We start from the raw sequence: 27752 nt of genomic DNA, 5'->3' as shown, positions 1-27752 counted from the left end.
TCCTAATGCCTACATTCACAACTTTTTTTAAGGTGATTTAGGCTTTCATCCATACATTCACAATCTAATAAAAAAAATTAAGGATAAATTTGTAAACTCTCTTTTCACACGACACCCCCCACCCCCGATCAATTTTGCTAGGGAAAGTTTATCTCCCTCTTGTGAAGTAAAAGTCTCTTTGGGGGGAAGGGGTTGAGGTTACCTAAATTAACTTTTATTAGGGATTTTGATGGAAGCCCATCATTTTTTCTTGTCACTATATTTAGCTTTTAATTACTTTTTTTTCTCAATGCTTGATTAGGTTTTCATAGTTGAAAATCATTGCCTTCATTCCATTAGGACTCTTAACTAAGATTTAATTAATTGTTTTCCCCCCCATTTCTGCAATTAGTATACTGCAATTGTTCAGGAGAAAAAAATTGTTGATCTAGGTCTTAAAAACTTGAAATACTTTTTATGAGATGATATAAAATGTATATGATGTTAATTTTGAATTTCACATAGAATTGGGTTTGGTATCTGGACTAAATTTCCAAAACAGACGATGTAAGGGGTTTGCTTGTAGCCTATGATACAAGTTCTACTTTTGTTTGTTTCTTTTCTTGTTTCCCTTCTGCATTTCCAGCTTTATAGTTTATTATGGATATACACCCCTGATTTGTTACTGAACATATTCTTGTGCAAGCTGAGAGGAAAAAATGAGAGGTTCAAGTATGTGCTGATTTGTTATTAAAACTTGGTTTGCATTGGACCTTTTGATAAAAATATTTATGATGATAATTTGCATATATTGATTTGAACAAATTCTTTCTCAGTTGATACTCTAGCCAAAGGGTTCAATTACTTGCTAGTTGTTATTGACAGAATAGGTTTTCGGTAAATATTTATTCTTGAAATTTTTCCTATCACAACATGACTAAATCGATGTAATGTTCCATGTTGTTTCCTTTCTTAGGTTGTAATGAATACAAATGACTATAGTCTTCCTGTTAATAATAAACTAAAGGTGTCGTCTAAGGTGAAGTAGCTAATTAGGTAACTCCAACCAACATCAGAAAACTAAATTCCGTTTAGATTCATTTTCAAAGGTTTAACAGTCAAATAAACACATTTTCTAAGGTTCAACAGTTTGATCAAACACTCCACCGAATCACCCTTAGTCTAAATTAACCTTACCTTGGGTTTTAATGTTTACTTAGGCCTATTCAAGGTGGTTTCTTGTTTTTAGTTTTGAAATTCTTAAAAAACAAAATCAATTTTAGTTTTGAGTTTTGAGTTATGGTTTATTCTTTGCTTCTAGTCTCTAAAAAGATGTTACGAATTGAAGATATATAAAATGAGTCAATCGTTTTATCTTAACTTGTTCTAATATGAAATAATGACAGTGGTTGAGGTAGCAGGTGGGAGTGGGGACGGTGATAATGATGGTGTCGATGGAATGGTGGTGGTGGTAGTGGTGATGGTGGTGGGGGTGGAGGCAACAACGGTGGGGTGCGATGGTGGTGGAGGTGGTGGCAACGGCTATGGCGGGGGTAGGGTGATAACAGCGACAATGGCAAGGATGATGGTGGTGGTGGTATGGTGATGGTGGTTAGAATGTAATTTTTAAAATTAAAAATCAAAATCAGTTTTAGTTTTGAGTTGAGTTTTAGTTTATTTTTTGTTTTTAGTTTTTAAAAAGATATTATGATTTGAAGATAAATAAAATAAGTCAATTGTTTTATATTATATCGTGTTGTTATAAAATCATGACGGTGACAGAGGTAGCAGGTGGGAGTGACGGCGGCGGCCGATAGTGGCGCTAATGGCATGTTGATGGTGGTGACGACAGTGGTGGGGCTGAAATCGTGGTGGTAATGCAATGGTGATTGTGATAGTAGTGGTGGAATGATAATTGTGATGGTAGTAGCAGTGGAATGGTAATGAGTGTTTTAAAATTCGAACCGACTTAATCGATCGAACTAATTCGACCACGACCCTAAGGTATGGTTGGGTCGAATTGCCTATCAGATCAACTATGCATTGAACTCGGTGTAACCCAATACGACCCGATCAGGTTTGCGATTAAACTGGTGACACACTGACCTAAGTCAAGTCACACCCAAGGGAGGAAACACATCAAGTCATGTGGGTCAATTAAGGTTGGTATAAAATTTTAAATTTTTTTAATAAAGGTCAAGTCATGCTGGTTTATTAGTAACTCATTGGTTCGATCATTGACCCAATCACCCAATGCCTTGGCCGGGTCAATCATTGATTCAGTTTTTAAAATTATGGGTGGTGGTGGGTGGAATAGTTGCAATAACGACGACAATAATGATGGAGGTGATTAAATGGTGACGATAGTAACGAGGGAATAGTAATGGTGGCAGCATTAGCGATGGTAGTCACGATAGCATGGTAGAATGGTAGTGATGACGGCGACGACAATGATGGAGGTGGAAAAATGATGGTGGCGACAATTATGGTGGTGGTAGTGAAAGCGAAAAAGACGAGGTGCAGTAATAGTGGCGATGACAATGTCGATGGTGGTAGAATGGTGAAGACGATAATGGTGTTGTCAATGTGGTGGTGAGACAGTTAGACAGGGTGTGATGGTTGTAACGGTGGTGATGATTAGACTATGTTTTTTTAAACTAAAAATCAAATTCACAATATATTTTCTCTTGATTTTCATAATAAATGTAAAGCTGTTTTGAGATTAAATTAAAAATCAATTCAACTCCATTTTTGTCAATACATTTGGTTTTGAACATTATATTTGAAAACCAAAAACCAAAAAACTCAACCACCCCAGGTGAACCTAATCCTCCTTTGAAGAAAATACCAAAAACAGCCAAGAAACCACGTCAATATAATTAAGTATAGATTATTGTCCCAAAATAAGTTGTTCATAATCGCGTGACATCTAGAGGTTTTTTTTCCATACTTGTTTTCAAATAGTTCAACTTTAATATTAGCATAAAAAAAATCTACTTTAATAAATATTAAATGAGAAAAATGTTTTTATAGTAAATTGTTCATTTGAGTTCACTCAAAATGCAATTACCAAGTTAATAAAAAACAAGTATTGAACATTTTATTCGATCATTTCCACATCAGAACTGAGCCTTTAACAATTCGGCATACACAACATACAAAAACTGGAAAAGGGCAAACGCGGAGAGAACTGTGTATTAATTATAAATATCTATTCTGTTTCAATTATGGAAAAAAGTATATGTAACTCAGTAAAACATTACAGTATCGGATTAACTACACTACAACATTTAAGGGCAAAATCCCGACATTAAGGTGCCGTTCACTCTGTTGCAATCTTCGACTATCTCTAAAGTAACCTCAACTTTATCTGAACTAATTCTTCAGCTTGTAAAAGATTGTTTCAACTCCGTGATCAAGGTTCACCGCAGCACCCAAGGCAGACACCATAGCAGATTCTACTCAATTTGGCATGAAAATATTCACATTTTCTGAACTGAATGATGCCTAATGTATGAAACAAAGTAATCATCGTTAATCAATGTTCCTTGAAAAAGATGGCAATGGCATTGAGCCTTGTGGGTGAAGGATCACAAGCACACCAAACATCCCAAGCATTGGAAGAACAAGAAGCCACTTCAACAGTTTATAGTAGTGCATATGGAATGTGAGAGAGAAATCATCAGAGAAATACAGTCCATTTCTGTCAACCATCTCAACCAAAACTGTTCCTGTGGTCCTTACCGACACTGTTGGCAGCTTAATCCGATATTTACCAGGTTGATCATAGGTATTGTTCAACTTTATCGTTCTCTCTCCTTGGTAATTACCAGGTACTAGCAAGGAAGTCTGGTGAATTTACATGGCATGAAAGAAGAATGGCACATAAATTGAGTGCTTCCCAAATAAATCTAAAGAAATTAATTTGGTTAGGAACTTACAGTGACTTTGTATGGTCCTTGATGCCCAGATGGGTATCTGTAATTATCTACAATCTCAATTTCCACCCAAAAGCTTTTGCCTTCCTCATCGTGGAATGCCCTAGAAGGATGAGTAACATAGATACCTTCACGATTGTAACGATTTGCAACATTGTTTCTTCCTTGACTAGGCAACCTCCATGCCTGAAACAACGTATAAAGCCATTCAGTAACAACCAAAGTTGTTTCAATGATCAAATTACAAACATATCCTGCCTTTAGGGGATGATGAGGAGACGGGGTTGAGAAGCAGAAGACATTGCCATTCATAGTTGTGACAATTAGATCAAGATCATCCCCACCATCAACGTTGTCTGCCAAGACCATGCTATAACTGTAGAAAGAATGGCACATAACTTCAAGAAAGTAGGACAGAAAGCATATTCAAGAGACAGGTTAAAGAATCTCTTACGAAGTTTCACCAATGTCAACAACATCAGCACATCCAGTAGGTCCATCAATGAGGTACAAATAACCATCAAATGATGTGGTAACAATAGTTAATCCCTTCCTTTTCTCCTTGTGTTTACTTAAATCGACTAGAAGAACTTGATTCATTATTCTTCCATGAGTTGGATATGGATACCGCCCAATAGATGACCCATCCCTGCCATCAAGAACATGAATCTTCCCAGATAGTGTAGGCACAACAAGTTCAGTATGGCCATCTCCATCAACATCACCAACAGTAGGACCCTAAGGAAAGTGAGAGACATTCTCAATCAAACATTAGACAAATGAACCGCCTAAACGGTTTCTACTGCAATGCAAATGTGTGGAAGGAGTGAGATAAATATGATCAAATTAAGCAAACCTAAAAAACATTAATTGGTTCAGACGAACACATTGTCTAAATTAAATCTAATGTACCTACATAAAGTGATATTCGCGAGTATTCTATAATCTATCATCAGCAACACATTTGTCTAACAACTTGGAAGCAAAGTAACAGAATTCAAAAAGTAAAACCGATAGCTCTTGAGGAATACTGTGAAGACCTAGACTAAAAATGTTTCATTGACTTTGTTCACTTGTCTTCTAATAAGATAAAAGGACTTGCTCTATTGACCCTTTGGAAGTCCAAAGATCCCTTCAAGATCAAGTCTAGTGTTGAAGAGAATAATATATGATGAAATTAGTAGTCAGCAGCACCTCTTATTTATAATCATTTCAGATTGATTTACATTAAAGAGAAACAACAATAACAAGAAATGTAACTCCACATAATACTAATAGCCACTATGCCATACATATTTCCTAGGAATATAAAGCTTTCAACTTGTTGGGATAGAAGACTAGAAGTTTTGAACTTTTGTTTTTAAAAACTTGTTTTACACTTACTTTCTTTTTAGTTGGAACTTCATCATTTGTTTATGTCAGCTGGTGCCTGTATTATTAGTATTTTTTTTTAACGGTCTTGTTGAAGAACGGTAGCTTTCAGGTTTGAGGAAGAGTAAATTTGTCAATGTTTTCTGAGAGTGGATGGTTTCGTTGGAGGCCAAGTCTTGGCATTCTGAATCTGCAGATTCAGAAACAAAATGTTATTCCAATAGTGATTGAACCTGTGAAACAATACTATGTGATATTTGTTCAAGGCTTTATGGGAAGAAGTAGCAAGAGCACCATGGGTTGTATAAGAAACTTCAAAGAAAATCTTGATTATTTCCAAAGAAGCTTTCTTAGCCTAATATTGAGGTTGATGCTCTAATAATACCACGATGCAAGAAATACTTTGAACAGTGTAGAGCAGTAATTCTGGGTTTGGGCATCATCACTTGTTCTTCCGTTCCCACATCCCACATCAAAACAGTCGAAACCTCTCCTTTCTTCTATTTTTCCATGTTGAACAGGGCACGTGGATGAACAATACAACAGTAAACAAAGCATGCAGATGAATAGTTTGCTATTAACAGCACCATGAACAGTTTGCTATTCATACACTATTTGCAGTGTTGTTCATAGCAATTGTTCATCCGCATGCATTGTTTAGTGTGGTACTATTCATCCACACCATTGTTCATTGTGGTATTGTTCCTCCGTATGCACTATTTAACATGGCCAACCTAGAAGAAAGAATAGGTTTATACTATTTTTATGTGGAAACAGAAGAATTGGCAATGAACCCCAAATCTAGAGATTCATGTAGACCATATGACTGTTTTCAACACTGTTCAAATTATTTCTCATATCAAGGTATTATTAGAGCATCAACCATATTTGAAACCTCAACACTCATAATCCGTAAAAGCTTCTTTGAAAATGATCAAGAATTTCTACAAAGTTTCATATCCAACCCTCAGTGCTCTCGCAAATGCTTCCCATCAAGCCTTGATCAAATATCACATAGTATCATTTCTCAGGTTCAACAACTCTTCGAATTACCTTCTGATCCTGAATTTGCAGATACTACGTGCCAAGAGTTCCCTTTCACTTTAGTCATTCTTGTGGATGTGATGGAAGATGAAGATAGTGTGCAATAATAGAAGAATCCATGCAGCAATGTGTCATAATGATTCCAGCCTCCAACGAAGCTGTTGAAAGAGCCGCCTTATTTGCAGACACCCCTTAGCCTGCCGGCCTCTTTGGGTGTCGCCTAAAGTGCAAACTTGAGGGTGGTGGTTCAGTGGTATATTCCCACAAACTAGAAATATGACCAAATTAAAATATTCAAGTGGGGGCAACCCTCGTCTTACAAGTCAGTTTTATAGGGTTGAGTTAAGCTCATAACCCACATTCTAAGAGAAGCCATCCACTCTAAACACATTCACAGATTTACCTTCCTCAAACCAAAAACCTACAGTTCTTCTTCATCATTCGTCAACAAGGCTGTTTAAAAATACTAATAATAAACACAAGGAAAGAAAGAGAGAGAAAGCATTCACAGATTTCCTCTTCCTCAAACCAAAAAACTACGATTCTTCTCCATCATTCGTCAACATGACAGAGAAAGAGAGAAAGAAGTTTTTAAAAATAAAAGTTTCATACTTCTAGTCTTCTATCTCGACCAACTCCCATGTCGCACTTGAAAATTATAAGTAAGCTTATAACGATTTACAATTTTCACAAAAGGAAGTGAACCAAACATAGAAGTGGAGTGATACATCCACTTCCCCTTATTTATTTTTCTCTACCTTTCATCTTTAAAATTCAATATTCATCATTTTGACATGTATAACTACAGTCTACGTTCATTCTGTAATTATTTATCCCATCAATCCAAACAATTCTAAAAAAATCCTATATCATATATATTGATTGCTATGTAAACAAGAATAATTATTGACCACATACTATAATACTCCATTTTTTTAAAATAAATTAAAAAAAAATAAAAATAAATAGATTTTTAGAAAAATAATAAGATTTTTGTAATTAAATAAATAAGGAGAAATAATTTTATTAATTAAAATAATAATTCTAAGGTAAATAAAATAAATATATATTCTTAGAAAATAAAAAAAAATGTTTTATTTATTCATTTGATAGGGAGTAAAATAGAGTTCTTTTTTATAAAATAATAAAATAAAATAAAAGAGTAAATAATAGGCTGAGAATACCCTAGTTATAAGTAGAGACATATTAAGTCAATTTTTATATTTACGATATGTTTCTACGCTCTCTCTTCTCAAATTCGTTTTTCTTTTTTTCTCTTCCAAAACTCTCTCTTTTTCCTGCATACACCCAATCCCGTCTTAGCAAAACTACGATCCCATATTTGTTAACCGTTGGATCATTATGAAATTTGAACATCAGGTTCGAAACTCATTTTTGCACATCCCCACCTTTGGGATATGCGAAATAATGTATGTGGTGAGAGAAATATCTCTCGCATAGAACTCTCTTTTTCGCACATACATTCAAACTTATCCCAGTAAAACTACGATCCTGGACTCATTAATCATTGGATCGTCGTAAAATTTGAACACCAGGTTTGGAACTCTCTTTTTCGCACATACATTCAAACCTATCCTAGTAAAACTATGATCTTTGACTCGTTAACCATTGGATCGTCGTGAAATTTGAACACCAGGTTTGGAACTCATTCTTGCACATCCCCACCGATGGAATTTGCAAAATAATGTATGTGGTGAGAAAAATGTCCCACGCACAAAGACAGTGAAATGGAGGTTCCAATCTCTTCTCTCTCTCTAACGCTTGGAAATCCTAACAGAGCAACCAAGGGAAAAGCTTGAGGAATCTTAGGAAACCACTGAAGACGTCATTATCGCTATCGGACTACACACGTGAGTCTTCTTGGAAGTAACGGATGAGTTTATGGCAATTAGGTTTATTTTGAGATGTTTATTGTATTGTAATTATTCTTTTATGATTATAATTAGGAGATTGTTGTGTTTGACAGACCAATTGATGTCCTGATGCGAATTGGTTGATAAAATTGAGTGTTCTTGGTGTTTTTGTGTTTTTAACTTATGATTTTGATTCCTTTAATTTTGATATGATTATGTAAAATTGTTTGAGGTTCCATGTTGTGAGAAATATTGTTGTATAATTTATTTGTGTTTTGGACAAGATTTACTAAATTAGCATGATAAGTTGTTATATTAGGATCATGAAATTGTGATTGCAATTATGTGTAAGGGATAAATTGAAGATGTAATGAATTGTGAGATACATGTGTATTGAGATATTGTATTTATTGAGTTGTGAGCTATGAACTATGTAATCACACAATTGTAAAATCCTTTAAGAACAATGAGTATTGTGATGGGATCCAGTGTAGGAACTCGACGAGTTGAATCACTTTAAGGCGTGACAAGTTAAAATGATTTTGAAAACAATTGAGTAGTTGTATGTATTGCATAGTTCATAGGTAAAGTCTATGTTTATACCATATATATATTAATATTATGTGGTGTGTATATGATTCATGAGGTGTGATAACATGTTACTTTGGAATTATACCATTGTGATTGAGATTGATTATATCTGATAAATTGAGTATGTATTGAATTGTAATATACATGTGTATTGAGATGTTGTGTGGATTGAGTTGTGAGGTATGAATCATACAATCACACGACTGTAAGAGCCTTTAAAAGCGACGAGTTAATGCGTGATGAGTATTGTGATGGGAACCACTGTGAGAACCCAACGAATTTAATCACTTTGAGGTGCGACAAGATAAAATCATTTTGAGAATAATTGAGGAGTCGTATGTTTTGTATAGTTCATAGATAGAGTCTACGTGCTAAAATGTTTTCTATGTTGGACCTGAATCAGAAGGGAGAAACCCTGACAAACTCTTCAGAGTCTAGGCCTTGGAATAAATACACCTGGTTTGAGTGTTCCTTTAAGTATATATCGATCCCACATGGTTGGAGTATTCTCGCAAAACAACATGACTCTGACCGATTTTCTTATGATTTTACCTAGTAAGAGTTATCTGATTTACAAGTATGTGGTTTGTCTTGTCATATATTCCTAGGCGCCCAACGAGATTTCTCACTAACATGGTATCACATTTCATATAGGATTGAGTCTTAGTGTATCTGTTGCATAACGCTTGTGTAATGACTATTGTAACTTGTTACGCGATGGTGGGTAATGAATTATGTGAGTGAGACATTATGTTGTATTTGAGATGTGTTGTTCTGAACATGTGATTAATGTGAAAGTGTGGAATGTGATTTTGTGATTAAATCTTTAGAACAAGTAATGTTACACCATGAGTAGTAAAATGATCTGAAATATGCTAAGTTGAGCTTATTATACTTAGATATATGTGATTTTGTTTATCTCTACCTGTTTAGGAATGTGATAACTCACTTCCTGTGTGTTGTGTGTATTTAGATCCTGTGATGATCTCGAACCTTATGTTCGCGGGAACAGATGATTAAGTAGATGGCTTTAAAGAACTTCGGTTTAACGGTCGCTGGGACACGACACTCTGATAGGATGTGACATTAAGATATGGATTTCTATATTATTGGCATAATATTCTGAACATGTTATTTTATTTTATTCTACTATTTAATTTGTTTCCTTTTGTAAACTTAAACGATCTTGTTTTGAATCGGAGATGTTTTTAATAAGTTTTATTTGATAAGAATGAAACGAATGTAACCCTTTTACCCTCATAGATTTGTTTACGTGATTTGAATAAAATTGGTTTAATAAAATTTCATATTTTTATGATTTTCTTATTTATATATCTGTCGGGGTTGAGGGTGTCACACATTCAATGCATAAAATCATGCAACATTCATTCAAATGCTAAGAAAGATTGTGATAGCAAGTTACCTGAGGAATAAGACTCTTTAGATGTTTTTCCCATATTAAATCTCCTTTTGGAGTCCATACAGCAACATTTCCATGTGTATCAGCTGTAACTAGTTCAATTTTCCCGTCATCATTAACATCAGCCGCAACAACAGCTCCTTGAATCTCAGCCATTTCAAGAGGAAACTTTTGTCTAACCTTACCTATTTGAGAAAAACAACAACTAGCATTTAATTTACCAATGTATAGATACATGGAACCAAAAACCCTTGATTTGAAATATCAAGTTTTGACAAACAAATAATGACACTGCTAAGAGAATAACTTGCGATCAACGAAATTGAAAGCCAAAAATTAAATACATTTTCAGTCCCCAATCTTACAATTTCAGAGCAAAACATGTCCAAATCCAACTTTGCAATGCTATGCATCATTCAGTAGGGAAACAGCAATAAAACAAAGCAGAAAAGGGAGGGAAAACAAAGGTTCGCTAAAATGATAGACATCTTTCAAGGGAGGAACAAAGACATGACTACCAGAAATGTTTAGAGAGGAAAATCAAAACATAAGGTAACATTAACATCAATAATTATTAACGAAATAAAATCTGAGAGAAAATCAATGAAGGCAACATAGAACCTGAACATTTTTAAAACAACAGAAATAGTAAGGAAGCAGTCTCTAGACATTACCATGATGATCCAACACATAAAACAGGCCATACGAAGTTCCAACAAGAATGTCAAGATTCCCGTCACCATCCAAATCTACGACAGTTGGGGAAGAATATATGTAGGCTCGGAAATTTGAAGTATCTGTACTCAGATCAAGTTCTGCAGTCCATTTAACTTGTTTTGTATCCAGATTAAAAACAACAATACCACCAGCAACATATTTCCCAATGTCAATATCACCCAGTTCTTTCCGATGCTCCTGGTTGTCATAATACCTGACAGCTTAAAAGGTGGATAATTACTGACAGATCACTAAATCAACAAATACTCATTTGTAGATGCAGACTATAACAATATAAGAACCACATGTTGTATTGGTAGTCAAAAAGAATAATGCTTCAAAACTTCTCAAAAACTGGTTTAATAAAAAAATAACAAGCATTCCCAGTCTAGCAAACAAATAAATGAAGCAGAGATGATTGAATAGTAAAATAAAATAATAGTATGGCTTGATCTCTCAATAAAATAAGTAAAGAACAAGAAATAAGTTTCATGGATGTTCTATTTCGCAGAAAATCATTATCTGTCAACACATTACATCTTAAGAGCTAAAATACATGTGACTTTTCATATCTAAAGTAATAAGTTTATTAAGAACGCAAAACAAGATAATCTTTATCATAGTAGCTTTCTTTTGTTTTGCATCATTCCATTGCCTACAACTTCATCTTGTAGCTAATTCTTGATAGACAAAATCAGAAAGGCATTCTTAATAATTATATTAATCTTTCTATCAAGAACAATAATGATACATTTTTCATTTTTAGCTATCTGATAATGTAAAAAGTCACCAGGGGTGCCAGAAGCGCAGAACACCCTTCACAGAATTGGGTTCCGTCCCCAATACTGTCTATTCATACAGATTGAGTTGAAGTCATTTATACTATATCTTTTTTATTTTGGTGAACTTTATACTAAATCTATTTGTCTGCAAGTAAGACTGAAGTGTGTTGGGAGCTTTTTTTTCATCTATTTGTTTTATGATGATACTAATTTGGCTCTTATAGGTGTCAAGAAACAAAGTAAGCGACAAAGGACTCTAAACAACTAAAGAACTATTAGATGATCATTCACCTTCCTCAATAATAAAAGGTTAACCAGGATGCACATATTGAATGACAACAAAAAAGCTGTACAGCTAGCAACTTATTTAACCATGAAATTTGAATCACATAATTGTCACAACAGAAAAACCAAATAAAGGTATAATTGAAATTTAAAAACTGTGTACAGATGGACTCACTCATGATCAAAGAAATAAGAAACGGCAACAATCATTTCTGAAACACCATCATTGTCGATATCTGCAATGACCTGGCAAAGGCAAGAAGATGACTAAATAGACAACAAGTTTTTATACTTTTTTCTTAGAACTAAGCAGAATGAAGATTTAATAATTTTTATAATAATAAAAAGATAAAGCAGGAACTCACAGGAGTGCACAAGATGTGGGAGTCAACATTCACAAAATCCTCTAATTTTTCATGTTTAACTTCAGTCCATTCTTCATCACCCCACATTGATTCATCAACATAATCATCATAATCATAGCTATACTCATCAGCCAGATCTTCACTATTACGGAATAACTCAAAAGATGAATCAGCATCTGCTTCCAGGCCTTCATCATTTTCCACAGTTGCAGCATGAATACCCTCTTTATCTTTGGATTCAGAACCACCTTGCTCTGCTCCTTTGGAGTTGTTATCTTCCAGAAGACGTCTCCCAGTGCTGGTTTTATTATCTGCATGAACAGTTTCCAGAGACCCAGCATTCACAGAGGAGTTATCCACAATCGTTGGCACCTTAATACTCTCGTCTACTTGACTTCCATTTATTTTCTTTTCTGGCTCAGGATTTGGCACCTTAATACTCTCATCTACTTGACTTCCATTTATTTTCTTTTCTGGCTCAGGATTTGGCACCTTAATACTTTCATCTGCTTGACTACCATTTATTTTCTTTTCTGGCTCAGGATTAGGCAATTTTTTTGAGTCAAGGTGGTTTTCTGTTGATATGGCAGCTGAAGATCTGGCTTCATGTCTACTTCCATTCATTTCTACAAGGAGAATCATTACACAGATAAAATTAATTAATTAATTAAATGTAAATTTTACAATACATGAAGCCCAAAATTGTATGCAATTGTTGAACCCTGTGATTAAAGCTATTTTATTAGGTTGATAATGAAAATAGGAGAATCTCTAGACCATACACTTACACAACATTGATCTGAGTAGTAAGTACAGCAGAAACTTACGAGACATAGAATTCTTGATAGTAGCATCTTGGATAAGTTGGTCATCATGAACATCTGGATGAGAACGGTCCACTGGGTCAGGATCCAAGCCCACAAACCATTTTTTTAGCACCCTCCTACGGGGGACTTCAAGCTTATCTGACATCATATATCCCGAAACCCTAAAATTGGTAACTTATTACAACCTTGATAAAAGCACCACAAGTAATGGGTAATCGTTAATGGAAGCAAAATTTTGAAAATATGGAAAAGGAAAGAAAGTCACCTGAAAAACAGCACTTCACCATTGTAGGTTGCCAAAGCTATTTCTCTCACTCCATCTTTGTCAATGTCATATAGAAGAGGACTAGAATGCACAGTTGATTGGTGGAATGCTGGCCAGCCTAAGAACCATTCAGAAGATTATTTTTTATAAAACTCAAATTCAAACCCAAGTTAATCAATCAATCACAACTAGGACAAGTCTTGATCCTAAGCATTAACAATCAGTTTATACAAGTCTGAACAGCACATTAACATTGATCCCTTTTCAGTATTCCCTCCCCACCACCACCTTACATAGCTATAGTAATTTACTATTGTTCCTCAAGGAGCCATGAAGAATTCTAGGCCTTATGAACAAGTTACAAGTGCTGGGGACATGCAAGGTCAAATCTGCTTTCAGTACAAAGAACAACTAAGCCTATGTGGCTAAATCATACTTTATTGTCAACTTTTACATATCTCAAGCCCAGACAAAAGTTGAGGGATGTGTTACACAACTGGCAACCAAAACAAAACTTTACCAAATTTCACGATATGAATAAATCAACATCTAGGTCATCACCCATGCGTAATGCACCATGTAGCTCAAGTAAGGTGTTCCATAAGCTACAGCTATTACATTAGCTTCCAGAAGTGATGCAAAATAGGCACAGACCAATTGCAGTGATCAGAATAAGCTTTTAAATCTTTTGCCTCTCTCTGGTTACATAAGATCTGTAAGTACTCACCTTAGCTACTCATTACTTCTCATATAACTTGAAAAATTTATGCTGAGACTAAGCCTCTTTTAATCACAAGCCTACAGCATACCTTCATATTATAAAATACAACCAACCTTAATTTATTTACAATAAAACCATTGTAAAATAAAATTGATCAAGGGAAGGCGCACATAGTTCATCCTCTATAAATATCCCAAGCTCATGGACCCAAGCCTATCACAATAAGAAAAATACTAAAACCCCACATTCTTTTACCTGGCATTTTGTCCCCATCAGCACCTTCTAGAACCTCAAGGTAGTGAACAAAAGACGGAACCACAATCTCAAGCTTCCCATCACTGCAAAACAAAAAGGCAGACATTCAACAAAATGAAAATTACACAAACACAAATCACTCAAAAAGCAAAGCACATAAACAACTTACCTGTTAATATCAGCAATCAAGGGGTTTGCATAGATGCTGGAACTAACTTCTGTTTGCCATCGGAGCTCCAAATTCTTGGGACACTTCGAATTCACAAGTGCATCCTCATCTCTAACCACACCCATAACAGAAAAAAAAAAAAATATTCAAGAACAGAGTAATAAGAAGCACAAAATTTGCATACAGTTTTATAAATACTTTAGGACCTGTTTGGTTTCCTTCTCAGTTTTTGGTTATAGAAACTGTTTTCTAAAACAATTTCACACTACTAGTCAATTTATCATCCAACTATTAAATTTAAAAAAAAATGATTCTAAAACAATATTTAAAAAAAAACAAAAATAGCTAGGAGATTTTTCTCATTTTCTTTTTTCAGTTTTGATTTTGTTCAACTTCTCCCTCAATTCCACACTCTACTTTGTGCCTTGCAATACTCTTCATCAGTTATCTGAGAAACCTTGTTTAGGTGCATTTTGAAAACTAAAAATAGTTTTCGAAAATGGAAATCAAACACCCTAATAGGATTATTCTCTAATTAGAATTAGAGTTTCAACTCGATAACCTACATTAACCTTTAACACAAACCTTTGTTACACAGATTATCAGAGTCAAACTCCAATTCAATTAGAGAACAACACTAAAACCACCTAAGCAATCACATCTAATTTTTATCCTAATCAAAACATGTGATTGGTTCAGCAAATTTTAAATAAATAATTATTATTTTCTCTAGCTTGGTACAAAAAGGAATCAGTTCCCGAACTAAACAGGCTACCAAACAAGCCTTATAACCGAAAGCCATTAAGCTAATGTATGAGACGAAATGAATGAATGAATTGGTGTTCCATTCTCTAAGTAGAATTAGAATTTCTACTCGATGCCCTATGTTAACCTTTAACACAAATCTTTATTACGCAAATTATCAGAGACAAACACCAATTCTGATCGAAGAACAACAAAAAAACAACCTAAGCAATTACATCTAAGTTTCACTCTAATCAAAAAGTGTGATTGTTTCAGCACATTTTAAAGAAACAACAATTACTTTCTCTAGCTCGGTAGAAAAAGCGATCAGTTCCCGAATTAAACAGGTTAACAAACAAGCCTTAAAATTGAAATTCGAAAGCTACTAAGCAAATTGTACGAGATGAAAGTAACGAATGAATGAGAGTGTTACATTTCGGGGTATCCGAGGGAGTCGTCAGAGGCTTCGCGCTCGCGGAAGGTGTTTTTCTTGTCGGAATCATCGGAGAGAACGAAGGTGGCGTGGTGGAGAAGTAGCAGAGAGAGCAGAAGAAGAAGAAGAGGCTTTGTCCGCAAGCACGGTTTCATGTCATCTACTGTGGAATCGGCTCCACCGGATTGGTCAACGATGAGATTTGGAAGCGATAATCAGCAATTTGCTTTCAGCGTAGTGAGTTTGTTGGGAGTGGATGGAATGAAACCCTAGCTAGCGCGGTGGCAGTAGCAGGGTTTCTTTGGGTGCGTTCGATCTACAAGAGTGAGTGAGACAGAGTTGACGGTCGGTGATGCACAGAGAGGGGTTTAAAGTTACAGCGCAGTTTATCAAGAAGTAGGTACATCAATTCAATCGGACTCAATTTGGGACATGGGGTTCTTTCAAAAATAAAAGAATAAAAGAATTATATATAATGATGTTGGTTGTTAATGCACTTTAACTAAAATAGACATTAGCAAATCCCAATATATATTTACAACAAAAATACTCCTTTAAGTTTTTGTTTTTTTCATTTATTATAAGGATATTTAATTAAAAAATAAATCATTTATCTCTCCTATCACAACTTATATTATTTCTATTTTTTCCCACTTCACATTTATGTTTACATTAACAATCCATTATCATTTTCTAACAAAAAATTTAAAAGGAATAAGTAGGTCCTAACCTAGAACAATTATATGTTCTTGATTTATATGTTCTTCTTAAGATCCCCTATGAATTGTTATAGAGACAACAAATAACCCAGCTAATAACATAATTGGGCTTTATAGTGGTTCTTCTTCTATTCATAAACCTTAACCTCTCGTGTATGAGGAGAAAAGAGAATGAATTTTTTTTATTCATTCAGTATATTAAGGACCATAGTCTTCTTATAATATGTGGTTCACATTAACTCCTAATAGGATAACATTAACATCTACTCATTTAAATTCATATAATCTTCTTTGATAATCTAACAAGCTCACTTAATTTCATCACAAAACATAAAACCCACTAATAATAAATTAATAATATAATTATTTTATAATATTAGTCCATATTAATTATCAAAATATAAAATTCCAACAATGTCTTCATGTTCTCTTACTTTCTTAAAAAAATAATTTAGTTCTTTTTTCTTACCGTGCTATTGGTGCAAAATATTTAGTGTTTTTTTTTAATTAATCTTCATAAATAATATAAAAAAAGTGGCATTTGTCCACATTGTTGATAAGGGGTATTTAGAATTAGGTAAAGTAATATTTATTAATTATTATTTATTAAAAGGAGAGTATAATTATAATTATTAGAATTGAATCTAAATGTTTTATAAAATAATAATATATTAAATATTTACAAAATTCATAAATAATGTCTATAATTCTTTAAATAGAGATTATTAATAGCAAATTTATTTAGTTGCTAATTTTAAATGAGTATAAGAATAATTTTTATAATTTGTAAATTTGAAAACACCATAATTATAAATATTATTTCATAAAATTTTTTAAATCTCGTGGTGATAATGAATATTTAGAATTGGGTAAAATAATATCTATTAATTATTTATAATTCTTAGAATTTGTAAATTTCCTATTAATAACTAATTACAAAGCATAATTTGTAAATCCACATTATATTTGTAAATATTTATTGTGATTGGTTTATAATAGAATCACGTATATATTTAGTTGATAAAATAATTAAATTTATGATTAATTAAATATTTATTTATTGTGATTGGTTTATGATAGAATTATTTGTACAGAAGAAATATGTGTTATTTTTTAAAAGATAAATATATGATTTAATTTCATTTAATATTTTTTGGACAAAATGAATATGAAAATACCACATGACATTATCCCATAGAACAAAATAATAATAATAATAATAATATTAATATATAGTAGATAAATAACTTTTTGTATTTTAATTTTTTTTATCTAAATTGTTTCTACTTTAATGTTATGTGATCATTTCAAGTCATGTGATTTTTAATATTAAATATTAATCTTTTATGTTTGATTATACTATCCAGATTTAATCTTCAGACTCTCATATAAAATGTTTTTTAGTAAGAGCATGTTGCTGCATGACTATGGTGTTCTCATCAGAGCAAGAGATCATCTCCACAACTGCTACACAGTCAGACTTGCATTCCACAGATTTATAGACTCGGTCCCAAGTATAATTGAGACCATGCTCAATTGCAAGGAGTTTAGCCAGCAAGGGGTCGCCCTCATTCCTGTGGCAATAGAAACCACCTAGCCAACATCTCACTTGGTTACATATCACACCACCAAAACCCATAACCATGGCATTCATCTTATAGCTACCATCCACGTTGACTTTGACAAAAAGATGAAAAGGGGGGTCCACCTAGTGCTAACTAGTATTTTCGTATCCTTAGGGCTAAACTGTTTGTACTCAGCAGAGGAAGGATGGATCATTCAAATAACATAAGAATGATGTTAGTGTTGGGATTCGAAAATACTATTACATTTCCACTTCCAAGCCCACCAATCAAGGCTAGAATCATTGTTGGATCAAGCAAATTAAAAATATCTAGCAACCATTGGGAGAGGTTCCATTACGTAATAAGGGCTTGATTAAAGACATTCATTTGAAGCCACAACTCATAAGAGTAGGGACAATCTTGAAGGACACAGAGAAGGCTTTCATTATCACATGAACATCTGGGACAGGAAGCCAAGGTTACTAGATTGCAACTATCGCATTCTGAAACAATTTCCAGATAAAGAAACAAATATTTTCTGGGACAAGGAGATGCTAGATCTTTTTCTGGTGGCATTGTTCTTGACCTAGAAGTAAATTTATTCACCATTTGCACGATGATGTTGGCTTGTATTGCCTTGAAGGGTCGCCTAACCAAACCATTGAATCTCTCCTTTCCAGACCTAATAGGACATTAAGGCTCTTGATATAATCTTATATATCTATGGGAAGAGGAACATTAAGTTCGTTCAAGTCCCATACTCCATTGGGTTTGGGACACAGATCGATCAATCACCTTTAAGTGTGAGTCATTCATATGGACATAAGAAACTGATGGCAAAGAGGACCATGTGCTACCCAATCTGAAAACCATAAAGAAGACTAGTCAGCCCCTAGCCTTGGCTTGAAGCCATCATGGAGGACCTGAATAGCGTTCAAAATTCTTTGCTACATATATGAATCATCTATGGAGTGAGTAACATTAAGAATACCATTCACTTGTAGATATTTATAGGACAAAACCTAGAAGGTTTGTCCATCTCATGCAAAAGGCTTCATATTAGTGTGCCTAGCAGTGCAACGTTCATGGTACGAGCAAGCTTCATGCCCAGACCACCCATGCCCTTTGGTTTGATAATCTTCTCCAATTTCACCAAATTCCAACTCCTAGTGTTACAGTTCTTGGGCCACAAGAAGTTTCTACAAGTTCTATCAATATCCTCACACACCCCTTGTGGAAACCAAAGGGGTTGCATGTTATATATTGTTATTGAGCTAAGCACTAACTTTGCAAAGCACATCTTACCAGCTTTGTTAAGGAGTCATCCCTTCCATGATGCCAGTCGATTGAATTTTGTCCAGCACATGGCTAAAGTCCTCCTCGGTAACTCCCCTCATCAACATTTTGAAGCCAATATAATTACCTATGTCATTAGTGACAAAAATCCCCATGCCCCTATTGAGTTGGGCTTGTCTTGTCTCACTCACTCCTTTAGAAAAATTCATACGAGACTTTTGAATATTAATTCTCAGCCTCGACATAACACATAATCTTTAGAGAGTTGTGGACACCATCTTACTTGTTCCTCTGTTGCCCTACAAAACAGAAGAATGTCATCTGCAAAAAAAAAAAAAAAGTAGGACAAAGGAGGTCCTCCTCATAATACATAGATGGATTGCAAAGCATTATTGGTTGTCAAATCATGAATCATCCACACCATCCATTCCGATCACAAAAAGATAAGGCGAAACAGGATCCCTTTGACGGAGCCTTCTTGAATGGTGGAAGCTATCCCAGCTAGGAACCATTCCAAAGCATTAAGAGATTAGATCCTTGAACACCCCCCCCACATGATGAGCCCTATCATGCGTCTGGGGATGCCAAAAAGATTGAACATGTCTTCAAGGAAATTCCAATTAATGTGATCATAAGCTTTCTCGAGATCAATTTTAATTACAATGCTTCCCTCCTTCGTCTTAGAGTGAGAAATGTGGTTGAGTACTTCTTGAGCCAATATGGCATTATTCATGGTTCCTTTACCAGGGATGAAACTACCCTGAAAGGACCCACCAAATCATTTAAGAAAGGACAAAGCCTGGACACCATGATCTTAGTAATAACTTTATAAGCCATGTTGCACAAGCTAATGGGATGCAAATCCTTTAGTGAGTTGGTTGATCAACCTTCGAGATCAACACTATGAGAGTATCCAAGAGTGATTGATCTAAAGTTCCATTTCGAAAAGCTTCTGATACCATCTTCCAAAGCTCTTCCTCAACCGTAAGCCAATACTGCTTGTGAAAGAAGACCTGGAAACCGTTTGGACTAGTAGCTTTAAACAATTTCATCTTCATCATAACTTTCCTTACCTCTTCCTTGGTGATAGGAGCCAAGAGAGCACAACAATCCTCGTTAGGGAGATAAGGGTGGGGGATCATGTCCGGCTGAGGAACACAAATGGAATCACCAGTGGATAAGGTTTTAAAATACCTATTGGCTTCTTACTGGAGAGTTTCTAGATTTGTGTACCAGGTACCATCATGCAAGAACAGGCTATGAATCTTGTTGCATTTTCGATGGATCAAAGCATGGGTGTGGAAGAAATGGGTATTTCTATCACCAAACTAAACCCATTTCTCATGCGACTTTTGACCACAAGAATTCTTCCTGAGAAGAACTTCATTATACTCCTCATGTAATTCCTTTTCAAGTCTTTTAAGACTTTCAAAATCTTGCTTCTCAAGGCTTCTCTGAACACCTTTCAGTCGGGCTTCAATGTCTTGTTTTCTCCAAAATATGTTCCCAAAAACCTTTTTGTTAAATACCAAAGCGTTCTCTTTGACATTATCAAGCTTCCCTTGGATATTGAATGCTTGCTTTGCCCAAGCCTTCTTGACAATGAGTTCAAAACCCTTGTGACTAGAACAAGTAGCCTGAAAGCGGAAGAGGCACTTTGGTTTGTTAGGTTGTTTTCCCCCACATCTCATAAGGAGCAGACTATGATCAAAATAGACTAAACAGAGATACTCATTATAAGCCTCCATAAAAGCCATCCTTCAGTTCACATCGGCTAGGGCTCGATCGAGCCTTTTGGTAATATTGGAACCTGCCTTGCCTTTAAACCAAGTCAATTTATTGCCAGTTGCACCTAAATCTAGGAGGCTACACTCATCTAACATGTTCCTAAAAATAGAGGAATGGGAAAAGGAGAAGTTACACCTATGAACATCTAAGGGACTCAAGATATCATTGAAGTCACCCAGGAGCATCCATAAGATATCAATGTTACAATGCAAATTATTCTAGTAATCCTAAAGTGGATATCTTTTGTCAAACTGGGGCTTGGGGTAGACTAGTGTGCACACCCACTTATGTGAAGCCCTTACTATAGAGAAAGATACATCTTGGTCACACATATCTATAACTTGAAGAGTCAAGTTATAGTTGTTGGCTTGAAGAATCCAAATGCCACCAAAATGCCCTCTTGCTTCAGACAAGAAACATAAATTGTGACATTGATTGGACTATAATTGACTAGCTGAACTAAAAGCACAATGAGTCTCTAGAAGAATGACAAAATCAGGGTGATGATCCCTGAAAATTTTCTTTGTATGTCGCCTGCCTTTGGCATTAACCACCCCACACATGTACCCGAAAAGAATAGTGGTATCTTTGAACATATTCATGGGAAACCATATGGCAGAAAAAGTGGGGGTCACATGACCATATCCATGTTCGTTGTAGGGGCAACAATCTCCAATTGAGAACTCCCTTGAGAGAAGGAATCATTGTCCTTTGAATGTCTAGGTCCCGGGTCTTGTGGGTGATAATTAAAACATAGGATCTTAACTGGAGCATTACCCTTGGAAGGGCATGAATTGGTAACCCCAACTGGATTAAGGCTCATTGCCAAAATAGCAATAACCTATGTATTATGGCTCGTGCTAACTGCATGGGGCACCATTTGTTGGGATCCCTCCTTAATTGGAGAGGTTCTAGAAAATTATAGAGTTTTCTAGAAAAGTGTAAAATTTTCTAAAACGTCTTGGAGAACTCTAGAGTAATGTAGAACTCTCTAAGGTGGAAACCTGTAGAATATTCTGGAGATGTGTGGAACCTTCTGAAACCTTATGGAAGAGTATGGAGGGGAGTAGAAGAGTGTAGAGACTCCTAGAATGTGTGGAGCATTCTAGAGAATTAATCTTCACCCTAGAATACAAGTAATCTCCACCATTCATTGTGGAGGTGGAGTAGTATAAATAAGGGTAGGAGCCTTCATACCTAACCATCCAAGACAAAGAGTGAATCCACTTCTTAGAGTGAGAAAGAGCCTCTTTGAGAGAGAAGATAAATAGCTTGGGAAGTCTCTATCCTCAAGCTTGAGTGAGCCACCATAGAGTGAGTCAATTTTGTAAATACATCCTTGTAACCCTACTATCATTTTGTATAGTGGAAGAATCTTCATATTGGAGAATTATAATCGTGTGCTCCCATTACTACATTTAATTACTAAATGTCTATCTTAACTTCACGAAGCGGGAAAGTCCAAGTTTTCCCAACACCATTATCTCTTTGTTCTTGGTAGTTTTAGGAGTGGTCAAAGCATTTGACCCCAAGGTGGGCTTTAATTGACCATTAGTGATAACACAAACTCTTTTTTTTTTCATTATTGTGTGTGACTTTAGTGTCTTTGTCCAAAGAAAAGTAACTTTGTGCCTTGGCCTTACTTGTAGTTATTGTTGCATTATATCCCAAGAAAATAAAGGACACTTCTTGATTAAGAGGAGAGAACTTATTTCAATTATTATTGACAAATTGCATTTGTTCCCTCCCCCCTGATTGCATTGAATCCAAACGAATCCTAGCCAATCCCTATGTAGAATAGACGGATCATTTCGTTGCTGAGATTGCAACCTTTCAGACGGAATGGCTGCTAGAGTAGGCTAGGTCATGGGAGGCATTCATGCATCAAGTTTTCCGAGGATCCCCGTCGCAGATGATCCCCAGAGTTTGGACAGGTTCTTGTCACATTCCCATATTTCCACACTGTGCACATATGATATTTAGACCTTTATATCCTATATTGTACCAAACCCCATTTAAGCAATGCTTACCAACAATCGGCTAGGACAAATCAAGTTCCACACGGAGCCTAGCAAAATGACCCCTCGTCATATCTATTGTTCTATGATCAACCTTTATTGGATTGCATATTGTAGAAGGAATGGATAAGAGGACACTTTCATCATAAAATATCATTCCATATTAGGAAAACAGACCCAAGGAAATCTTTTCTCCACTGTTGCATCTGTTGTAGAGAATTATGGTGTCCATGGTCTAACTATGAGGTAATCTAGTTGGTCAAGATATTTGACACTCTTATAAGATGTTTCCTCTCATAAGATGTCATATATATAACACGACTCCTATGAGAGCACTTCCTTATGTGGGAACATGAGAATAATTAATAGCAATCATTAGATCATGATTAAAAATAATAGACAATAGAAATTAAAATATTTAAAATTCAAATTAAAATCTAATATAATCACTAAATCTCTAAAAGATTCACTAAACAAATCATGTCCTAAAGTATATCAATTATCATTAACTCACCACCATCACCATGATCATTACCACCTCCGCTACCATGACCATCATTGTCGTCATCGGTAGTGGTGATGGCGGCAACAATGGTGACGATGATCATGGTGACAAAGGTTGTGGTGGTGGTTGATGACGATGGTGGCTACAGTGATGATCATGGTGGTGGAAGCAATAGTAGTGGTCATGGTGGTGGTAGTGACGACAACGACAAAGGTCATGACAGTTGACGACGATGATGATGGTTGCAGCGGTGGTCATGATGGTGATGGTGATGAGTTAATTAAGATATTTTTGGAAATGATAATTGAAATGTTTATATATTTGTTTGTTGTTTGGTTAATCTTAAGGAAATTTGATGGTATATTATATTTTTTTATTTATAATTATTTAATCTCAACCCTCTATTATTTATAATCTTCACTCCTGTGAGAACATTTTCTTAATGTTGTTATTAGTTGTTCTCATAGGAGTCAAGATTAAAAATAATAAATGGTTGAGATTAAAAAATTATAAATTAAAATTAAAATCTAATATAATAATCAAATCTCTAAAAGATTCAACAAACAAAAATTAAAATCACAATTATCAATTCCTAAAATATATCAATCAACCCATCATCATCATCACATGATTGGCGCTACCATCATCATCATCACTGCTGCAACCACTATCATGATTGCCACGACCACCATCGTCAATTGCCACCACCTCCACCACAACCACCAACTGTCATGATTGTTGTCATCGTTGCTTCCGCCACCACCATGATTATCATTGCCACCATTGTGACTACCGTGGTAGTGGTGTCATGGCGAGAGAGGTAGTGATAGTCATAGTGATAGTGATGATGATGGATTAATAATAATTGAGATATTTTAGGATGTGACAATTGATATCTTTTATATATTTAATTTGTTTTGTTTGGAGATTATGGTTATATTAGATTCTAATTTGAATTTTCAAATATTTTAATTTCAACTATCTATTGTTTTTAATCTTGATCTAATGTATACCGATGTAACTTTGATTAATTATTATATTATTTAATAACTTTTAATTGAATAATAGTTTGTTTTCTTAAAATCCATTGTTATTGATATGAAGTATTTATCCTAAAAAATAAGAGTCTTAGAAATATTTTATTTTGAAAAGTTTAAAGAGTGTCACTCCTCCATTTTGAACACCCCCCAACCAATGTTGAACAATCCTCACAGTATGCTCCCCACACAAATTAGCACAATTAAAAATGTTTACCGTCCAGGTAATGTGCAACTTACATGACTTTTAGTGAATTTTATTTCCTAAAACACTTTTTCTTCAACCTTAGAAACACTACCGGTCTGCTGAAAAAAGAAATAAAAAACAGGCTCATGGGAAATGTTATTGTTCAAATAAAAATTGTCAACCATTTTTTTTCACCATTCCCACACATCATCGTCAATGTCATCTTCCGATTTGCCAAAACCCAAACATAATGTAGTTCAAAATCAAAGCCAGATATGTATATGTACATTTACTCACACTTATCACCAAGACAAATTTAATAAGTATACAACAATTTACAAATGCAAAACATATTGCTACATTTAATCTCAAATTTCAATTTACAAGTTCAAAAAAAGGAAAATTGAATAAATATTTTAAGAATAAAAGAAAATAAAATATAGAAAGTTAAAATTAGCGATTTTAAAAATTTTCAAAAACGTTAAAAGCTACTTAAAAAAACTTATTTATCAAACAATCAAACAAGTTTTTTAGCTGGTAAAAAAGCTAGAAACTAGCTAAAATGGCTTGTCGAATTTGACCTTGCCTTAGGCTATGTCCGGTAAAACTAGTTGAAAAACTATTTGGTAACTGAAATTTAAAAGCTATCTTATTAAATCATAAGTATTTGCTAAAATTATCAGTTGAAATTGTAACTCCCTGAAATTTTGATAACTGAAAATTGATGTTTGATGCATTTCTTGTGTTATTTGATTAATTTGGATGAGTTGAGGTGTTGTGTGAATTATATATATGTGATTTCTTGGTGTGGATATCAGGTTATGTGGAATTCAATTGACCTATGTTAGAATTGTGAGATTTCAAGTTTTACCCAAATCTGTTTCGGTAAAACCGTGATCCCAAACTCATTAATCGTTGAATTGCCTTCAAACACAAATAGTAGGTTCTTGACTCATGTTTGTATGTTTTGACCATTGGGATTTTTCAGATAACATCTTCGGATAGAGCGCTAATCGCAATTGCCAACCCGAGAGAGAAATTCGCTTAGCGAGACAAGTGCGCTAAGCATAATCCCAACCCGAGGAAGTAATTCGCCGATAACAGAACACTTAGGATCATCTTGAAAACATGTATAAACAAAAAGGAACTTGACCCTAACTACAACCTACCGATAGAACCAAATTTATCAAAAAGAGGGTGACCCTAACCTCGACCTGCCGGTAGAACCAATACTATCACTTCTTAACCCAAGAACAAAGGAAAAACTCTCACAATAGAAGAACTCTCAAATTTTACTAATCTTCCCATTCTTCAACAAAGTGTTTAAGGAGTCTATTTATACTCCTACTAGTAACCCTAATTTAGGCCCAAGGTCCAATAACTAATTTAATAATTAAAAGACTTTAAAATAACAATAAAAGGTCGTGACAACCTACTACAAGTTCAAAAATAGACCCAAAGTATAATTAAAAATGCAAATAAATCATATTCTAAATTTTGGCTAAAATTTATGAGTATGTTGGGCTTAATTATTATCTAATCAACCAAATATTAACAGTCCACCAAAATTGATCAACTCAACCCATGAATGATTCTTGTCTTGTAAATTAGGCTTCCCAAAGTGATTCTTCAAGTTGACCTCAAAGCATCTTCATCAATTTGTAGGAGAGTAACCCAATTAGGTGCCGCCCTTAATTCCACATTGGTCTTCTTTCTCTTTGATTTTTAAAATCAGGCCTTGCAATGCTTGCTTCATCCTCTCAGTCTTGGACCTTGTCATAGGAACTCCAATCCCCTGTAAAGGATCATTAGATGAGCTGGTTGCACCTCCATCATTCACTCAGAGCGAAAGGTGGTGCTTAGCGCCAAAATTAGAGTTTTACTTAGTGAGACGAGCTCACTAAGCAAGATCTATAGATTATAAATATATTTTCCAATGTGAAAAATATGGTTAGTAACAAGCCACTATTGCTTGCCGTCGGACCACCGTGCAAAGAAGAACACTTTAATCGGAGTAGAATCTTCAAAATCCACCTCAAGGATTCGGTAGAGAAATAGAGCTCTCAGCCCTTCTTTCATAGTTTCTTCAAGGTAACCTTGATTTTATGTCTTCTCCTAGTTAGTTTGGGCTTATCTTAGTATCTCTTATGATTTGGGTACCTTAATAAGATGTTCTCATACTACCTTTGAGAAACCCTTCAAAATGAGTCGTTATAAAAGTTACCCTTTTGTAAAATTGATGTTGTTTTTGTGACTTTCGTTGAACCCCGGTCACATTGGCGTGATCGAAATTTCAAAATGAGTTCTCTTTTATGTAGACTCCAAAACACCCCTTAGCCCTTTTTTTTTTTTAAATTTGGATGGGTATTTGACCCCAAATGTTGATATTATCATTGTCCTTGAAGTCTATACTAAATTATCTTCGATTTGGTATATAAAACTATGTGTCTAGACCGACGGATGTGAACGCGAGAGACCTCTGAGCGACGTAGAGATGAGCTGATGGAGAGATATCGATACGTGAGGGGAGTTTATTTTTGGTTTACAACTTTGATATTGTAGCTGGGGTCAGGGATCCCAGCTATGGGAATGTATGTATGTTCCTGTGCATGTTGGTTTTCAAGAAAATTATGTTTTTGACTAATGGGATGTAATATATTTATTATTGATGAATTGAAATTGTGAATGATATTGTTGTTTTATGAGATTTGTGTTGTCGAAAGACCTGGAGAATGTGAATCCCAGGTATGAATTAAATGCATATATATCTGTAATGTGATTACATATGATATTAATGTTGATGATAATGTTAATATGAGATGATGTTGATGTTGATGAGGATATTGAGATGAGATAA

At 34.7% G+C, this 27752-nt stretch overlaps 1 protein-coding gene across 2 annotated transcripts; it reads right to left on the bottom strand.

Moving 5' to 3' along the window:
- Positions 1 to 3176: 3176 nt before the first annotated feature.
- Positions 3177 to 16222, bottom strand: LOC100500591 (protein DEFECTIVE IN EXINE FORMATION 1). Of its 2 annotated transcripts, XM_006573274.4 has the most exons (13): positions 15781 to 16221; positions 14604 to 14714; positions 14435 to 14517; positions 13459 to 13576; positions 13194 to 13354; positions 12367 to 12992; positions 12177 to 12247; positions 10892 to 11148; positions 10221 to 10402; positions 4372 to 4655; positions 4176 to 4293; positions 3921 to 4103; positions 3177 to 3828 (listed from the first exon to the last, which is right to left on the bottom strand). In XM_006573274.4, exons 1-13 carry the CDS (start codon positions 15933 to 15935, stop codon positions 3514 to 3516), a joined length of 2664 nt encoding a protein of 887 aa, XP_006573337.1. In that variant the 5' UTR covers positions 15936 to 16221; the 3' UTR covers positions 3177 to 3513. The 2 variants fall into 2 exon arrangements, with proteins under 2 accessions (XP_006573337.1, XP_040873680.1); XM_041017746.1 differs by having other exon boundaries at positions 3921 to 4293; positions 15781 to 16222.
- Positions 16223 to 27752: the final 11530 nt, after the last annotated feature.

The sequence above is a fragment of the Glycine max genome, chromosome 1 (assembly GCF_000004515.6).
Source record: "Glycine max cultivar Williams 82 chromosome 1, Glycine_max_v4.0, whole genome shotgun sequence".
Lineage (NCBI taxonomy): Eukaryota > Viridiplantae > Streptophyta > Magnoliopsida > Fabales > Fabaceae > Glycine > Glycine max.
Note: the sequence above shows the minus strand (reverse complement) of the source record. Positions and strands in the feature narration are given on the sequence as shown.

What these genes read in the sequence shown, in the direction of transcription:
- LOC100500591 (XM_041017746.1), bottom strand. Translation starts at nt 15,935, where the DNA reads ATGAAACCGTGCTTGCGGACAAAGCCTCTTCTTCTTCTTCTGCTCTCT. An exon ending in GGTGAAGTGCTGTTTTTCAG is followed by an intron (nt 13,355 to 13,458) that starts GTGACTTTCTTT and finishes TACCAATTTTAG; the next exon opens with GGTTTCGGGATATATGATGT. An exon ending in CCCACATCTTGTGCACTCCT is followed by an intron (nt 12,248 to 12,366) that starts GTGAGTTCCTGC and finishes TGCCTTTGCCAG; the next exon opens with GTCATTGCAGATATCGACAA.